The sequence below is a fragment of the Rhopalosiphum padi genome, chromosome 4 (genome assembly GCF_020882245.1).
Source record: "Rhopalosiphum padi isolate XX-2018 chromosome 4, ASM2088224v1, whole genome shotgun sequence".
NCBI classification, from domain to species: Eukaryota; Metazoa; Arthropoda; class Insecta; order Hemiptera; family Aphididae; genus Rhopalosiphum; species Rhopalosiphum padi.
The window spans coordinates 3,309,523-3,330,627 of record NC_083600.1 but is presented as its reverse complement, the minus strand read 5'-3'; the positions used below and the strand labels follow the sequence as shown (position 1 = coordinate 3,330,627).

Here is a 21,105-nt window from a genome sequence, read left to right as displayed (position 1 = left end):
TTTGACAGAGATATTATTTTAATAGGAACAATTCAACAAGGATCTCTGGGAATTGAATACACTCCTTCTGATATAGTGAATAAGAATTATGTCCCTATCACATCTATTGATGTAAAACAGTTTTTTAGACAATAAAAAAGTAGGTTTGGTTTTCTGGCCAAACCGTCGTAATTTTTTATTTGTAAACCTACAACAATATGTTGTTTCTCATTGCTTTGTTCCGGAATAATATTCATAATTTTATATACCTAGTACCTATATCATTTGTATTTGGTATTTTTATTTAATATTTATTTTTTTGTAATTTTCAATACAAATACATTTTTTTAATATTTACATATTTAAGATTTTTTATTCCATATTTTAAGAAAAATTGATACATATATATATATTGATTTTTTTATTATTATAATACAATCCGTTCCCTACTTATTAATTATACACCTAAGTAAAGTCTATAGGTATATAATATATATTATAAAGGTACAAGTAGTGATAATTTTAAATGTTTATAAACACTAATTTATTTGAGCAGAATTAACTATTAAGCACTATTTTACAGTATACATTAGAATATATTATATTTATTTGCTATTAAATTCAAAAGCAGAATATTTTTCTGAGAATTTCAATTTCAATATATAAAAATCAAATTTCGAAAGAATAATTAATTAGTTATAACTTTTAAAGTATTTAAAGTTTAGATGAGCAGAGTTGTAATGGACCAACATTTTTCAGAGTACCTCTGTGCCACTTCACTCGGCTCAACTAAACTTTAAATATTTATAACTAATTAATTATTATATAATTTGTGCTAACTACACGTTTCATAAAAATTATTATATCATATGAAAAATCATTTAAGTGTTATATTTATATTTTGTTTAGCTCGTATTACAAACCAGTAATCACTATTTAATTAAGCATATACCTATCAATATATTATATTATCATAAATGTCATCTACCTCATTTTTTAATCATTTGTATGTAATTCATTAAATAATAATTTGAAGGTGGGGCACAACATCTATTGAAATTAATAAAACTAGGTAGGTACCTACTTTAATACAATGCACGTTTTATAATATACAGTAATTTTCAAACGTTCAATAAAGACACCTAATTGAAATATTCAAAATATTTTATATAAATTGATGGTTTAATTTTTCCTTTTATTAATATTTAACTAATAAGTAATATACGCATTGATACATGTAAATTTGTTAAATGTAATTGTATTCAAAATCGAATTAATATTAAAAATAACAAGTTATACTATTTTCCTAAGTTCACGCAAGCACATAATAGTATTATAATAATATTATGCATATGGAAAAATAATTGTGGATGCGCTAATATTAAGATTATAGGTAAAATAAAATACATAATTGCTTAAAATTTGTAATACAGTAATACACCTATGTAAAACTACCTTATATTCCACATAGGTTTTCCAATACAGTATGATTTATTGACATCCTCCTATGTATATTATAATATTCAGTATAATAGTGTGTACACGTCTAACAAAATCATAAAAAGGTAAGTTTTGTTTCAATATATATCCTTTCTGTGTGGAATTTAGAACGGAATATCTGAACAATTATTTTTAATTTTTATAATATATAATATAGTTTTTATTGGAATAAAACGTAATTGATTTTAATAAACTGCAACAATACTTTTTCAAGTACATGAATATAATTAAAATAAAGTATAATTAAACTCTTAAAAAATACATTTTAAATAAGTACATATCAAAATGACAAAAAAAAAAAAAAAAAAAAAATAACAAAACTCTATTTTTTTTTACTGTTTTTTCATATATATATTTATCTCATTGTTTATATTAATACAGATACCAACATCAAGCATTTATACTATTTTTAAATTATAATACATATAGTAAACGAATTTATTTAGACATAATATAACGATCGTCAATCACAGATATATCAATATATGGTATATAGATACTATACTTAATATATTACTTAATGGTATATTATCTGGTATCTGTTGTTATTAATAATTAGATATAACCTGAGTAAAGTATATTTTAATAATTTCCTACACGCCAACTAATATTGTTTTTATCAATAATGCGTTTTATTTTATAATTTTTTAGTTATTGTGAACATTTAAATATTGTTATTGTTACATCAATATTTCATTTTTATTAGTTTTCACAGGCCATGTAGATCAATAAATCCCAGACTCATCCTCCACCATTTTCCCTACGAACTCCTTTGTGTTCATTAATTAACGGAACGTCAAATCAAATTACACGCTATACCTGAAACACGTGCCTGCCACTGGCACGTGGCCTAAACGACTCTATATACACTCACACACAAACACACACACATTCACCCTACCCTTTGCGCTTTTGCTGAAAGATCTCGCCCCCCTCCCTTCCAGCACTCTCAGTCCCTGGAAAAATTCCTGAAACATTAAAATGACGTTTTCGTTTGATGCTCAAAGTCTCGTTTATTAGTATTGCTACAGTTTCTGCAGGTATACTGACACTTGACTTTCGAGTAGCGTACGTTGCACATATTCGGTCGGTGCCCGGGAATGGAATTTTTAATAATAGAAGTAATAAAAAAAAACCACTCATAACAATATCGTATATGACGTAGGTACCTATGTATATATAAAAGTATTAATAAATAATAATACTACAGCATAAGTGGAAAAGAGGAGTATAATATTTTGTATTATTGTTTACAGAACAGTGAAGTTGGAATTTGAAAATACGAAGTAGAGTATGAGTAATAATTATTATAATAATTTATTGTTGTACAAAACCTATATTCATAGTTCTATTTATTAACAAAAACGTTTAACTAACAAAATAATAACTTATACCCTATAGGTACCTACCTAGTACCTACATCATATTATAAATTAAAATAAATATGATGCTTTCGTGTATTTAATTTTTAAATTTCAATATTGTTAGATTGTATACCTTAAACATTACTAATATAATCATTTTACGTTTAAAATTGCAGTTAAAACAAAGCAACTTTTTTATTTTGGTAGCACGGTACACACATTAAAAAAACAAAATAAGATACCTACATTAATCAAATTAAGGCACTCGTTTCACTTCTCGTTCTGAAAGACATGTTTTATGGTAAATAATCGATTTCAAAAAACAATATGGTCAATGGTCATAGTTGAAAGCTTGGTTAAAACCAATCATAATAAAAACAAATGAAACTCAATTATATAAATTAGTGGTTGTTAATCATTTACAATCAAATTTTGATAGCATGTTTGTAGATAGGTGATACGAGAACAAATAAGTACAAAATCTAAATCATTAAGCTTGTAATTTGCTCTTGTAAGTTATAATTATTGTATAAATGTACGAGCCAAAAGCATATATATATATTATATATATAGCGATAATATGCACGGCTGGACACCTGAAACTACTCAGTGCCACCCGCACTACAACATCTAGGAGTTCAATTTATATAACTATTTAAGTATATAATTAGATGTGTAGTGGTGTAATACCTCGAACAGCCGGGGTCGACGGGTAAATACTGACCAAGTTAGGTAATGTTTGCTATGTGAATGTGTATATTTGTGCTCGAGTGTGTGTGTGTGTGTTAATTCCGATTTAATAATCATAGAATATTTTTAAATTTATTTTAGGTATTATTCAAGCGAAATTGCGATTATAACAATGGCATCTTTTTATGATTTTTAATTTATATTATTATGTTTATAAATAGGTATAGTAGAAGTAATTTGAATCAATTTTTCTTCAAAAATATTGTATTTTAGAGGTTATCAAGCGTTGATGGCTTCAGAAGTGTTTATAAAAAAATAATTTTAAAACTGGTATTATTATGGTTATTTTGATTTAGGTGTCTTATGACTTAAGACGTTGATGAATGAAGTTAATGAATCACACTTCATTAATATTTAATACTGTGCAATGTTTTTAAAAGCAGGAAACACTATTGTTACTTTAGGTTTTATTACTTACTATCTTCCTTTCACCAAAATGCAAAACAAGTCAGGTTTAGTAAAAGGGTGGTTTCACTTTTGCTAGATCATTACCGGTTAAGGGCGAGTACCCTCTGAAATAATGAAACGTTAAAACTGTGAAAATAGGAAAAAACAATAATGTATAGAAAGAACTATATACGTGTCGATGATGGGTTTAAGCGTTTAAAAGGCACACGGAAATGACTAATCAATTTGCAAACTATTATTTCGTTATACTTTTAATTTAAAAAGTTAGTTAGGTACCCTTACGAGGTTATTATTCATTTTATGTGTGTAAATAAAAATTGAATCTAATTGATTAGATATTTGTTATTGATTATTCTTAGTTCAGTGCTTCATCCGATCGTTTTAAATGTGTTCATCATAATTAAAAATAAACAATAATATTATGTTTTAAGTGATAAAAGCAGTTTCTGTCATGTTTAAAAGAAATTTTGCTCCAGATTTTGGTATACGTATAATTATCCGTAAAAAGAAGAAAAATCAAAATACCTATAACCTATCTAAATGTACAAATTATTTCTTATAAAATGTATATACATGAATTGACAATTAATACATTTTATACTAATTATTTAATCAACGATTATGGTAAAACGTAGTATGTATATTGTATCGCAATAATAACAATTGACCCTATAATTCCCAAACATCTCCGTCTTAATTAATTTCATAGTCGACTACTCAACCCATCTACTCGACAAGATATAACTTTCGTATCTCCCTACCATATCAATTGTACATAGTATTTAAGTAGCATTAATATTTATATTATTATTTGTGCATATCGTTATACCTCAATATTATCTACATACATGATGTAATTTTTTCAACATCACCCTGCAATGGACACTGTTACATAGTGATTACTTATAATATAATAATAATTGTAATAATTCAAAATATTATAATTATTTTTCTATCATTAAAAATGCGAATTAGTGCTAATTTATTACTACAGATTATTATTACGTATTATAATTTATTTTTGTTTATTCTCGTTCTAAGAGTATCAATCGTTGTTCTACGATAAATCAAAAATTATTTTGACTTTCAAGTTTATAAAACGTAGATATCTATATAGTTTATTATATACCTATATAAATATAAATAGAATAATGTTTTCCTATGTATAATGTTTTTGGTTATTGTTAATATTTACAGAATTCAATAACTTAGGAAAATATTTATGAAAAAATTATTATTATTTTTTATTAATATTAATAATTATTAATTATTATTTTTCAATTACTTAGAACCTCTAATTAAAATGTACTAATTTGTTATTAATTATATATTTATATATATATTAATTGGAAATCGAACTATAATAACCTATTATAACATTATAATACATATGCTAACATATTATAATACATTATACATACGTATGCTCATGCTCATACAGTCATATGTGAAAGTCAATACATTATTATATACCCTTGTGTGATGATTAAAACCATATTCACGTTAATAAATAGTAATACTACCGTCTACCATCAATATTAAATTAAAATTATTTTCAATGACAATAATGCTGTGCCACGTGTCAATAAATGGTTTGCAAATCGGTTGTCGTGAATAGACACGTGTCATAAAAACAAGTAACAATATTTGTAACAAAATACATTATTGGCGCGTTGTCGTTTTAAAGTGAAACACAGCTATTTGAGCAATTTATACTAGTGAGCGATATTTGATCAGCTGATAACTTAATAGAAACTCAAAATAAATACAAACTAAATAGTAAATTATAACGAATAATTTGTAATTTGTATTCGTATAGGATACCTATTAACAATTGAATGACTATAGTTAAGTTATTTTTAATATAACTAAAGTAAAACTATTTAAAGTTTTAATATGTTCAATAATATTTTGTATTGGCACGGGTTATCTTTCATTATTACAACTTTAGTATAAATCATAAAAATAATAAATATAATGCATTCATATATACATAATCTGAAAATAGTATATCAATTATAATTTATAAAAATTGATTTAAAAATTATTTCATTTTTAGAGGTTTTTGAATGAAAATTTAAATTCAGTTGATTTTATAATTAGATATACTATATATATATATATATAGTATCTTATACACGAAGTAAGTCATAGTGAAATATTTTTGGTTGATTAAACTATTGTATCTACACAAGTTAGGCTTATTTTCACAAAATATCATAAGTGAATTGTCTGAATTTCCTAAATATATTTAAAAGATGTTTTTATGTTTACTTGCGATAAAGTAATAAATACCTACCTATATGTATATGAATATATATATAAAATATGAAAATTTATATTATATATATTTATATTGATAATATTATATTATTATGTACCTATTATTTAGTATAGGATTTATAATTTATATTTATATTTTATAGTTATTTAATTAATAACCATATAATTTAACACAATGACAAAAAAAAAATAACTAATCATGGCTATCATAGTAAATAGTTTACACATTTTTTAAGTATCAAACTTAACAAAATTTTTGATTTGAACCACATTTGATTCGATTTTACAATTTGGCTGGGGCCACATGTTTGACATGCTTGCACTAGAAGTAAAGATATTTGATCTTTTCCTCTCTTGATTGATCCATGAATTGTAAATTGTATACAATTGCTTGAAGAAACTAGGGCAAAATTAAATTTTCCATCTGCAAACCAAAATTCTGATTCTCTTAAATACAATAATTCAGAACTATAAAAATAATGATTCTATTTTTTCTTCATAATATATTTCTCTAGTTAAAAAATTTTAAAAAGAAATATTTCTTAATTTAAGAGAAGAGTTAAAATGTTCAATAAAAGAAAGTATGGTTAATTTCCATTTTCTCTGAATTTTAATAAGTTGTTTTGATGCATTTTTACTAATTTGCTAAGGGCAACAAAATTAATTCAAAGTATTTACTCTTGATAAATGTTGTGTGGATTATCTTGAGATGTTAAATCAGCAGTTTTGATTTTATTTTTAATCATTTAATATTTTACATTAATTTTTATAGGATTCATTAATGGTCCATAAATAATAAAACCGATTTGTCTTTAATATGTTAATTGATTTTAATAATATTGTTCGAAATGTAGGACCACATTTTTGTAGGAGCTGGTAAACTGCGGTAAAATTACCCTATTTCTAAATAAACTGTGACAAATAAAAATTTAACATTATACTGCAGTTTGTGACAAAACATTATACAAACTGCAGCGATTTATGTTATGGCTACCATATACATACTGATACTATAACATAAATATTTATTGTTTAATTAGGCATATGTGTCATGAATTTATGATACAGCTATACGCTTTTTATCAGTGTCTTACCTAAATCACCTTCACAATTGATACCATTTTTACGCTATCTTGTACATGCTCCTATATTATATGCGCTACGCGTGGTTAATATTAATATATCGTGATGATTGTATGATAAAAAAAAAAATTAAAAATTGATATAATAAATACAATAATATTGTTTAATCTAATTTATTTAAAATTTTGTTGTTTATTCTTAAAACATACTTTTTTTAAAAATTCATATCTTGAAATACGTCCATCTTCTTTTATTGGTCGTTGTTCGTTAATGAATTTGTATTTTTGCATTGTTGCTTTACTTCTCTATTGTATTAGACCTTTTTCTTCACTTTTAAGTATACAATGATGAATGATGATGACAAAAATATACGTTAAATTTTGAATAGAAAGATTCACACATATTATTTGTTATAACTTCTTATTTCGATGCCCACAAAGAAAGAATGAATATTTCTTGCATATAACTTTCTGTTAAATAATTTCAAAATTGTATTGTACTATTTTTTCATTAAATGGCATATCATTTGCAATCAAATTAAAAACAAAAGAATCGTTGACTTCATTAGGTTTAAAGAATGGAAGACCAAAAATATAATTTAAACATTTTCCTTCACCTGTGTCTCTTTCAATATAAAGTTTAGAATGATTAAATAGACCCAAATTTTACAATTTTATAAACCACGCTTGGCTGAAAGGAAAATTATAACCTCGAGTAATACTGATTGGCCATATACTGCGTACCACTTATTTTCGTGTATTCCAATTAAAAAATAAATTACAAACATATTTGTTTCAAGTACAAATTCGTCAGTCAAACATGCATCATATAATTTATTAAAATATGTTTATAAATCAATCCAGGACAAATGGACTTAATCGTTTGGACGTGGGGACAATTTGGCATAAAAAAAAACATTATATTAATTAGTTAATACAATTAATAAGTTATTTATATTTGTTATAATAAGTCAAAAATTGTATTTAAAATATTTAAATATACAAATTATTCATTATATAATATATTAAAATTAAAAATATATATATATAAAACAAATTGTTTATTATAATAGTACGCCAATAATTAAAATACAATACAAAAAAAAGTTATTTATATTTTATGCTAATTATATTTATTATAGAACGTAAAAATGTATTATGTATAAAATATATAAAAAAAATATTTATTGTTTAAAATATCTAAAAAGTTTTTGAATGTCAAACATAGTTATTTATATTAATTATAATACCTATCTTATGTAATAATATTAAAAAATAATCAACATTTTATGTTAATTCAGAGAAAATTTGAGCAATTCTGCGTAAAAATGATATTTTAGTTCTAGTGCCATAATTTTGAACAATTTTTAGTTTAATATATTTTGATGATGATCTATTATATTATTATTTATTTTATTTATATTTTTTATTTTACTTCCAATTGTCCCCGCGTTCAAATGGCCTCGTTCAAACGGCTACGTCCATTTGTTACTATTCGTCCATAAGTCGATGACCTTTATTAAGAAGTAATGAATATACCAAATGGCAACTATGTATATATACCATTTTAAAATCTACGCATCAGTACAAAACACTGATAAAAAAATATTTAGTACAGAACTGGAATGTTCTATCCATAAAATTGTTTTCATAGAAAATAAGTATTTTAAATTTGGAAAACATGTAAATAAAATTATATTTGTTTTCCTGTAAATAATTAGCAAACATGTTCATTCTTGTTAGTCACAATTTTCATATTTATTAGAACTACATGTACTTCATTAATATCCTTGTGAAGTGGTGGGTGATATTAAGTTTTTATATTATATAAATAAATGTCAATGAATATATTATCAAATATCATTAGTCACTATAGTATACAATGCATAAAACTTGACGTTCAAATTGTAGAATTTGATTCATGATTATGTATTGCAAATCACATCCTAATCTATTATATAATTCTAAAACATATAATTTTCCAATTATTTTGATTACCTATATTGACTCTATAGTAGATACCATTTTTCATTATGTTAATAACTTATAAATAATCATTATTCATTATTACATTAATTTTACTATTCTTGTTTCGTGATCTACTTATACACGGGTACACAAATATAGTAATAATAATTATTAATTACTCTATGGATATACCTATATAGCTACTATAATAGTTACTCTATACCTATTATAAAATATACTGTGTGTCCGTGTATTTGTAATTGTTGAGATAAAATCGTTTTTGGCGTATCGCATTATCACTCTATGTATGAAAAAAATTGCCCATGTTATTAATCTATCGTTGAAAAATAATATGTTTGTTAAACGTTTGTTTTTTAGCTCTATGTCTATGAAGAGTCACTATTAAAAACGTCTCAAGTATTACATTGTAAATCAAATTTAACAGTAGAAGATAAAAGTTGACATTTGAAAAAGTGAGATGATTTATGCCATGATAAATTTCACCATTAATTGAATTACGTTTTCAGATTTCTTATGATAGAGGTAGGTACCTATTACTAATTTTAACAGTGAATCACTCAAAAATAATTATAGTATCAGATTTATATATTACATGTAGATAGTATGAATATTGAATACAATATAACTACTGTATAAGTAGTTGAACATTTATTGATCAATTTAAAAAAAAAACATAGTGTTATTAACAAATAACAATATTAGGTAACTCAGGTGCGGATCCAGAATATATTTACGGGGGGAGCTATCGCCTCTTGCCCCCTTGGATCCACGCCTGTAATAACTATGTAACGGATTTAAATGTTCAAAAAACAAGAAAAATGCCTTAAAAAATATGATCTAATGCACTCATAACAACATTTAAGAGAAAAAAATCACTAAAAATGCTCTAAAATTATTTTTAATATCAAAAAATTTGTTTTGTTATTATAAATTCTTATTTTTATTGATTAAATGTATCATATTATTATTCGTCTTTTCTTATTTTCTTTTTATACACTGAAAATTATTATTATACCCTGATATTTATTTGGTCAGTAAAAACATAACAAATAATACAAATAGAAGTACAACCAGGTAAAATAAATAATATTTAATTTTATTCTTTTAGAATTAATTTCAACTACATTTTTATTACCTAAATTTTATCTATTTTTATAGGTATATAAAAATGACTTAAAAACATTAAAATGCACTAAAAATGTCAAAAAAATGCAAAATAAAAGTTAAATTTTTTAATTCTTTGATGTATGAAATGAACTTTGTGTTTTGAAAGCAATGTTCTCAGACATTCTGAAAGAAATGTAATTTGCATTCAAATCCGTTCCCTGATAATAACAATTATTTTGAAATATCCGACTACTAGCGACATCTCTTAGATAAATATTTTCAATTTTTAAGTTACTTCAAACCTACGCTATCTAGTTATCAAATAATAAAATGTATTGTAGATAATATAGTACGTAAGATTACGGTTTAAGATACATTTAAACTGTACGTAAACGTAAACGTAAGATAATATTATTATGTGTTATAAGTCGCACTAGGAAATTTTTACTTATCTTATAAGTAATTTAGTGATCATATATTTCAGCGAATTGTGGTGCCAAAACAAAAGATGCAAATAGCGGGTTTTTAGCAGTTTAAGTGTTAAATGTTAATATAATATAGATTATAGCCGTGGACTAAGCTATAAGTTATAAGTTTTATAAACTTATACTTTATAAGTAGGTATAGTATTATATTCCATGATTATTACTGTATAACTTGTAAATGGCTACATTTTATATTTTTTGTGTTACCTACCTTCGTGACATTCGGAATAGACATTATTTATTTTTTTAGTCACATATTTTGAATTTTCAATTCTGGTATCAGTGGCGTAACCATGATTTTTTTATGGGGAGGGGGGCTAAATACTTTTAACCTAAGTTATTGAAAATCAAAAACAACAACAAAATAAAAATACTGAAAACATTAAACATATTAATGTTGTTTTGCAGTTAACGTATTTACTATTTACTTATTTTAAATAATTAAAATTTGTAAGACAATTTCCATATTTGAATTTAAATATTTCAAACAATATAAAACAAACGATCGGTGGGGGGAGGCTATAGCCCCTTTAGCCCCCCCCCCCCCCTTTGGCTACGCAACTGTCTAGTATACTTGATTTTTGCCACAATAAAGTCTTAATGATTATTAAACTTTTTGTTTTTAACATTCAATGTTTATTCGTTATAACAGACAAATAATAATGACAAATATGACGCCACTTATTATGTACCTTTATTACCAACAAACAATGAATAATGAATCACACACGAATAATTTAATCTAATATCTAAAAATTTAGCAAATACAAATTTATGATTATAAAAATCTATTTTATTATTATAAGCATAAATTGTTTAAAAAACGATTGTCAAATTAAATGCATAATAAATAAGCCAATTGATACTTTATAAACTTACTTAAATTATGTTTAAAACATTAGGTATAAATAATATTAAGTACCTATCAACCTATTTTATAAAAATTTATATCAGAACTATATGTAGGTATGTTATAATGTACTTATTAAAATATTCAGAAAATATATTATTATTATTATTTATTTATTTTATGAATATTTGAATTGATTAAAACAGATGTTACGCTATAAGAAGATCTTATAATCTGAAAAATAATACAATTAATTTATTATTAATGCATAAATTAATGTTGTTTTTTTATACATACATTTGCAAACATAGGTAGATCAATAAATTTTGTGAATGTTACATTCATTTTTAAATTATTTGAACTGTTCATTCGCATTGCCAACAATATTAGTTTTTTTATTTCAATATCCAGCCATGTCCAGTCACAACTGTATAATCCAAAATTTATATCTTCTTTCTACAAATAAAAAATCTAATCAGTCAATTAAAATTGTATGATTCATAGTAATAATATTTTTATATTTTACTTGTTCGTTTACGTATTGAAGTAAACTACAGTACATGTACAATTGAATTCCAACAACAAACAGCGTCCATGAAAAAGCAATAACATTAGAATTGAAAATTGATTTGTCTTGCATATAAAACTAAAGTTGTACATATTATTAATATTTTTCATAAATTATATTTAACACTTTAATAGTAAATAAATTTTGGACATTAAATTCAATTAAACTTTATAACTTAATAATATAAGAAATATTATGACAAATTATCTCACCATCACAATTAAAAAAGGCATAGTTATCATTCCTATTGAATCTCCTACCATATAAATTAAAACAATTGGACGCGCAATGCCATATATTGTTTCTAATTGCCTGCAATTTGTCATCAATGTAAATACTTTTTAGTGGTTATGTAATATATTAAAATACAATATAAATTATATCAAACACAATTTTAAATAGAATGGAAGGATAAATATCTTAATATACATGTAAAATACAATTTGAGTAGGTACGTGTATGTGATATTACTATATTTAGGGTATGCTGTATGCATTTGCATGTTGAATTTCATGATATAATTATTTTTATTAGAGTTAATTGCGTTACTTAATGAGCAAAGTGGTTGATATTGTAGAAATATTGGTTTTAATTTTAGATTTGAGTTCCGTAAAATAATGACAATTGCCACTATATAACGAAATTTTAAATTACATTATTAACTTTAAGTATATTTACTCATAAACAGTTTGACAATCCAAAATAATTAATACAAATTCCTTCTGAATTTCTTCATTGCTTAATTTACCTGAAAATAATAACTTTATTAAAATAATTGTATAGGTACGATTTCATAGCTTACATGTTAAGGAAAGGATACAAACAAATTCGAGTATTTAAAATGGAAATTCTGATCGTGGACAAAAAAAATTGTATTAAGTATGTCAATTAGCCCCGGTCTCCCCTAAAACTCATGACACTCGTGTTATACTATTCAGCACACACACGAAATTGAATTATGTAAATCAAGTGTATTATATTATTATTTTATTAACATTTATAATTTATAAATATACTTTTTATTTATTGCTATAAAATATTATTCAATGTTCTGTATATATATATATGGATATTGTTTATTTTGTTAATTAGCATATAATCTCATGGTATATGAGTATTTATATTTGTATAGATATGGTTTGTTTTCTAAATTATATCAAATATTTATATCAAGTTAACGTCAAACCGTTTTACCTGGGAGTCGCGACCCTTAAGGAGGTCTCGAAAATTTATTAGGGGGTCGCCAATAATTTTACACCAAATGAAAAAGTTATATACTATGTATACTATGACTATTTGACTATTAAATAAATATATATTATACACTTACATAAAGTTGGTAGGAAGAGGGGGGGTTGTATTATCAGAGTAAATAATTTTAGGGGTCGTGGATCAAAAAAGATATAGCGCACCATTGAAGTGTAGAGTAAAAATTTTATCAGCCATTAATGGCAAAAATAAAATTAAAATGATCGCTTTTTACCTATAGATATTAGATATAGTTAATAAAATTCATATTTTATTGGACAAATTTAAGTTTCTACACGAGATGTAACCGGTAAAAATTATCCATGGGTATGCATATTTAAGTTCCTATACGGAAAATAATACACATGTAACTTCTCACATCAACAAAAAAATGATAGGGTATATAAATTCTAAACTTTTTTTGCAATGTTGTCACTGAAAATTTAAACCCCCTAAAAATGATGTGCATCCATATAAATTAAAAGATTTGTTATACGATGATAATTAAATTAATTACGAGTATCATTTTATAAAAAATATGAAGTACAAATTATTTTAAGAACAATTAATTAAAAATATTATATTTGATTGTAATGTGTGTGAGGGCTTTCAGGACTTGAAATCTTTATGATTTTTTTGGTTTTGGTTTCAATTAAGTTCATTCAAAAAAACACTAAACTTAAATATATAAAAATAAATAAATTACGATCTGTTTAAAATATCAAAAACTCTCTTAGCGTGTCTATGCCTAATCTTCTATTACATACTATCCTAATCACAACATATCAGAAACTTGAAGAACATATTTTATCAATAGCTTAATTGCATATACATACTATCACAAGTATCACGGGGTTCTAAATTGTATGTTCTAAGTTCTTACACAAATTTAAATAATCTCATTCTATTAAAACTCGATTACATTTTAGTTATTTGCTAGAAAATGTACAACCAGAAAACTATAAACGTAATACATTAATACATAAGTTTGGGATTCACCTGTAAATGTTCTGTTCTATATCCTGAATTATCAATTTATTTTGTTTCTCTTGACTTAACTTATGATAAATTAAAATAAAGAGCTACAATTCTTGAGCATATTTTACTCAATAGATTTAAAAATAAAACTTCAAGTATTGCCGAAAGTCAAAACTACTACAAGAAAATAATCTAAAAATATTGAGTATGCTCACAATCAAACCAGTAATCATTTTCTCCACGGAAAAATGTCGAAAAATGAGCACTAAACTTTCTATATTAAATATGTAGGCAAGTGGGCACCGCTCTGCTGAATTTTAAATGCCGAGTGGGTCACTATATTGACTATTGAATATGTTAAATTTGAATTCAATAATCTATATCGTTGTAATAAAATTCATATTTATACAAGTATATTATATGTCAAAGTTTTAATTTAAAATGAATAATGTTTTTATATTTTAACAAAATAAATAAGATCAGTCATCATTATTTATCTTTAGATAAGTAATTTCATCTGAATTTGAACTTAAAATGTCTATAAAAAATAATTGCCTTTTTTATATTTATTAGATTTTATGGTTCAGGTATGAACCACTTCTGTAGAAATATTATGCTAAATTTTCAAAAATGTCACCAAAAAAAAATTTTTTGAGTTTCCGATTACGAAATAGTTTTGAAAAATTTTTTTGCGATTTGTCAAAAATTTTAACTTTAAATGCAAATAAAATAAAATTGTATCCATATATTTTACATAATATTTTTATACAGATATAAGAACAACTAATGTGGGATCTTGTATTCAATTTTACTAAAAATTTTTAGTTCTAAACTTGTTTTAATTTTAACTTTCCAAAAATGTACAAACAAACAAAATAATGTTAAATTATAGATTTATGTAAAAGAAAAAATAATATACTTACCATTTTCGTTTTCAATCTTGCATATGAAGTTTTCATACGCGGATGCTATTATCTCGTAATGAGTAGCCATTAATTGAAGTAATCCCAATATTAAAAGATCAAATACTGCTAATCCATATGCAGAGTAGCACACCACTATGAATTCCGATACGTAAAAAATCTTATAAAATTTGTTATATGTTTTAGCAGTAATAGGGTACCTCATATTTGCAATATTGGTTATGTAAATATTTTCATTAATTTGTGTTTCTTTACTTGCGACATGGTTATTAACAACAATAGGTACTATTGACCATGCAAATGCTGTCATTAAAAACATAAAAAAATACCAAGGGAAAATTCTAGCAAATTTTTTTCCACAATTGTTGATCTTATGTTTGTTTTGTTTCCAATATTTATTGGACAAAAACGATTCGTGTGCTACATTAAATGACTTCCAAATTGCTTTAGCATTATAAATTGTTATAGCTATTTTTAAATTTCCAATCATAATACATGCAAGATAAAATAATATTTGTATATCTTTAAAACTGATTTTCTCGTATGTTATGTTATCGGGTTTGTAAAAAAAACCCGATAATCCAATAACAGTCACGATGCTTGTAAATATAACTATCGCCATGTTGATTACGTTATATATATTATAACCAAATATTTTTTTACTATTTGGATCAATCATTTGGTAATAACCAATTATTTTGAACAACGTTAAATCAAACGCATAATTTTTCTCTGTGGTATTCATGATTCGCTGAAGTCGAAGACGTTTCTGAAATTTAATAAAATAAAAAATGTATAACAATTAACTGAAAAAAAATTAAAACAGAATAATTCTTTCAATATTTAAGAGAAATACTAATAAATATAGAGAGGATTTGTATTCTATTGCATATTTTATTTTTCTGTTTGATTATAGTTATAATCTATCATTTTAATATGATGTTAATTATTAAGCTCAATATTTGTTTCACGATTTAAAAATTGAAGAGATGAAACTTTTTTTATGACATATCTTTGCATATTTTTATATTTTTATATTTTTTAAACTCAGTTTACAATTTTAACGGTATATTATATCTTTTAATGTAAATTCAGAGGTTTTCTTGTCATTTTTGAAGAAATTTAAAAATAATAATTGTCAAAAAAAGGATGGTTAGTTTTATAGAAAATGATTAAACACTTGGTGGAAAGTTTAAGTTCTTATCGTTATTTTTTTTTGAATTACCTATAAAAAAAAAAAAAAATAATTTCATTTTGTCGAAAATTGTTTTAACTATTAACAATATAATATACATTTTAGTATATTAGAAGACATCACAGACGACGAGTCGCATATTCTGTAGTTACTATATTGTCCGTGATCACTTCGAAACTAGACTGCTTTTGACAGATAATCAATAATATCCACGACAGCTGCGAAGATCATGATAAACTGCATTATCGGAAATTATTATTACTACTCGGTACTCGACATATATATCAAGTGTTTTACGAATATTTTAGTACATATAAATGTGTATCTTATATAAAATACTATTTATATAAAAAAAAAAAATGATTAATTTGCTTCGAATAATTCTGATATATCCCTCGCAAAATATTATATTTTTTGTGTGCGTTCGAAATATTTACATTAACTTTTATACTTTGTTTAAACTACGAAAATTCTGTTAGTAAACTGTTTTATAAAATCTAACATTAAAATAGTTCAATACAAATTATCTTTTAAAAAGTATCTGAAATAAATACATACCTGCAACATCAAATAGATATATCTCAAATAATACTAACAGACTTATTGATAACAAATGCAGTCCATCGTTAAAATATAGTGAGCGTGATAAAAATTGTTTTAAAACTATACATTTATATATTTTAATTTATTTTAAATCCACCTTGTCATTTATTATTTCTATTTTTCAGAAAACTTGTGCGAGTAAAAGTAGGTATCAATGTTAATAATTTATTTTTAAAGTTATGTTTTAATATTAATCATAAAAATAGAACTTACAAACTTTGTTTGGAATTAAATTTTAAAAACGTATAAAACAAAGAATTAGTCCCTTTGTATTGCAATGTGCATGGTATGTGACATGCATGCATGTATGCATTTGTATTAATCTATACATTTCTTTATGTATATCGTTAGCGTGACTTTTGAAATTAAAAAATAATAATAAAATGATAACCTTTTAAGGCTTATACTGAAACTCAATATATAGCTTATAGCTTACTGTGATATTTCACGTTAAATAAATAATTATTATTTTATTTGGTATACTATTTTAGTTACCTAGTAGACGTTTACTACTTTATGTTATATCGGTGATTGGTTTTTGTGAAAGAAATAATTCACTTCAAAACTGTAAAGAGATAAAAAAGCTTGTTCAATTTTAATTTATATATTTTATATGAGTTCTATATAATATTATTAATTATATATGGGAAAATTAGATACCATTTAAAATACAATCTTAACAATACTAAATAATATAATATAATATTTTGTATTATTGAATTGATGAATTATAAAGTTTTTTTTACCAGTGATTAATATAATTGTTATTATTATAACGTATACTTAATTTTTATGGTAATGTATATTGCATACTAAATTCAAAGATTTGCATTATTTAATTTAAAAACTAATTTTAATTCTTAATTGTAATGAATGTAATGCTCAGTTTATGTATAATGAATAAAACAGATTATTATAGTTATATAATATATTAATTAAAACTAGAAAACTAAAAAATAAATTATAAGTAGCATTTGAGTGATAAAATGTCAATATGTGTGTTATTGTACTCTTAAATTCACTTAATATGTTAAACTTTATATTAATAAACGAAAAACCACAATTTATAAGTGAAATACCTTAATTTAGTGATTTATTAAGTATTAATGTATTTATTCTTGTACATTGTAATTTATAATTCACGTATTTTACAGTGTATTTTATTTTAACAGTAAAAATTCTTTATACGAGTAATTTGAAGTCTAAACTTTTTGGAATTGTGAAAAATGTTACATACTCGTGTATGCAATTCTAACATTGTCCCTTTCACCCTTATTAATAGTCACATTTTCAATTTCTGAAGTAGGATATTATTTCCAAAAATATTGACAGATTAAATATCGAATATTAAATATTTTTTTTTTATTAAAATCTAAAAGTTAAATAGCGAAGTAATGGACCAAACATTTTATAAGATACCCAATGGGTACCACTTATTTCTTTTTATATTTAATCACTAATATTGTTTATAATCATAAGTTACAAACGAAAATACCGTGATAAGTGTATTATTTATGCATTGCTACTAGTAATACACTTTGTATATTATAAACCTACGGAATAATGGTAGAATATTTAAATTTAAAGGAAACATTATAATTTATAAGTATACATCTAGGGTATTACCTAAGTCAACAAATAATATCATTAAAAAATATTTATATACAACCAAATGTAGACAATGTAGTATTATATTTAGTAACCATAGCAATATAAGTCACAATAGATAATTGGACTAACAAAACAGAAAATGTTTATATTATTATAGAGTATATTATATTATAAATTATTAATATTTTAGAATAGGTATTTAATTTTAAACTTTTAGAAAAAATAAATACCTATGATTATCACACTTACGTATATCGTATACTTTAAAAATGAAAATATATTTAGTAAAAAGATAAATAGTTTAGCATGAAAATGTTTAATAGATTGGTTATATCCAAATCTTGGATTTCTAAATGTCGATTTTTGTGGTTTAGCATATTATTAGTGTTGAAACTTTATTATTCTAACCAATTAAACTAACTGAACAAAAAAATAAAAATAAAAAATCAACAATAAAAGCATACATTTTTATATTTAAATAATATTATTATACCTACTGTTATATTGAAAATTTTCGAGTCTTGTTCAATCCTACGTCATTTCATAAGTATAGGTATACATAAAGTTATTTCATATTTAAAATATTTATTTAAGTACCATCATTTAAAGTTAAAAGTTGCCTACCAATGTAAATAACTAAAGTTACCTAATTTTAATATTTATAACATGAAAAAAAAATTATTGCTTGTTCGAAGCAATAAAGGAATTAATATTAATAAGTAAAATATCGAAATTAGGTAAATTTACAAAAAATAATACAGTAGAATCCGCTTATTTGGGACTCCACATAAAGAGGACAACCGCTTAAGAGGGTGTCACACCCGCATGTGTTATCTTTGTCTTACACGTACGTAACAGCAAATTCACGCTCAGCAGATCACGTTTAGCTCCGCCAGTTTAAAAATTAAAGTGAATCGACCTATTATGAAACTTGATGGTAAGAAAATTATCTGTGTTTGTATGTTGGTTTTTTTACGATAATTCAATTTTTTAGCATGTTATGCGTTTATAACATAGCGTAAATTAAAAATGCTCATAACTCACTTAAAAGTTATAATAGTCGTAAAAAACCAACATACAAACACAGATAATGTTCTTACCATCAAGTTTCATAATAAGTCGATTTACTCTAATTTTTAAACTAAAGGAGCTAAACGTGATCTGCTGAGCATAAATTTGGTATGTTACGTACTTGTAAGACGGAGACAACACATGCGGGTATTGCTGTCTCTAAATAGGGACAGATTGGCATAGTCCCGAACGAATGTCTCAATTTATTAGTTATTTGGTTAATCGGAAAAGTCGGATATTGGGGACAAATAGGCCACCGCCCAATGGGTCCAAATTAAGCGGATTCTACTTTATTGTAAAATTAAAGTTCTGTTAAGGCGTGTCCCCAAGGTGGGGGGGGGGGGTGAAGGGGCGTTCGTCCAGCATAACAATTTGTAATATATAAAATGACTCTCATTGTTAACAAAATAATAACGATCAAAATTGTAATTAACCGTTATACCTAAGTAGAAAAAAACTAATCACCACAAAGATAATAAATATTATTAGGAGGATAAATTATCGTTTATCGTCCATAATGATTAATTCCAATATTAATAATTTAAAAAATGTATAGCAGTATAGCACTGAATGTACTTTTTAAGATTCTAGATCTCCATAAAATGTGGAAATCTAGTTTTAGATTAAAATATATTAATAAATTATAGATTGACTTACTTATTGGTTTTAAGAATTTATTAATAACTAATTATTATAAATATAATACATACCGCTGCTACACCACTAATATACTTTACTGTACTAGAAATAAGATCATACTAAAATGGAATTATACATATTTTTTAACATTATAATATATTATAACTATCAAAATGGGATACCTATACTAAACTTTTTTATTTGTATTGTTTATTTAACCAGACATCAAGGGGTTTAATATATATTATTATGTAATTTGTGAAATTCCATAGAAACGACTACTATTAATTATATATTATGAATGTACTTTAGAGTATAGATACATATTTGTAGCATCGGTGACCGCTGAGTGTCTGCCTTCTGTATTATTTACTTTGAAGCCTGGTCTAGTAGGTTAATAACCAATACTGGGGGGGGGGGGGGTTAAAGGCATCTTTTGAGAGTATTTTTTATTTATATAATTGCAAGACAT

General features: G+C 24.2%; 1 protein-coding gene across 1 annotated transcript in view; it reads right to left on the bottom strand.

The window, feature by feature from the left end:
* Positions 1-11,684: 11,684 nt before the first annotated feature.
* The window catches only part of LOC132928672 (odorant receptor 67a-like), a 115,425-nt gene continuing 106,004 nt past the window's right edge, over positions 11,685-21,105 (bottom strand). The window contains exons 3-8 of the mRNA XM_060993497.1: positions 15,515-16,283; positions 13,044-13,113; positions 12,578-12,677; positions 12,324-12,443; positions 12,095-12,253; positions 11,685-11,696 (exon numbers count right to left, since the gene is read on the bottom strand). Of these exons, the coding sequence (XP_060849480.1) occupies positions 11,685-11,696; positions 12,095-12,253; positions 12,324-12,443; positions 12,578-12,677; positions 13,044-13,113; positions 15,515-16,259 (1,206 nt within the window). The 5' untranslated portion in view covers positions 16,260-16,283. The remainder of the gene's footprint in view (positions 11,697-12,094; positions 12,254-12,323; positions 12,444-12,577; positions 12,678-13,043; positions 13,114-15,514; positions 16,284-21,105) is intronic.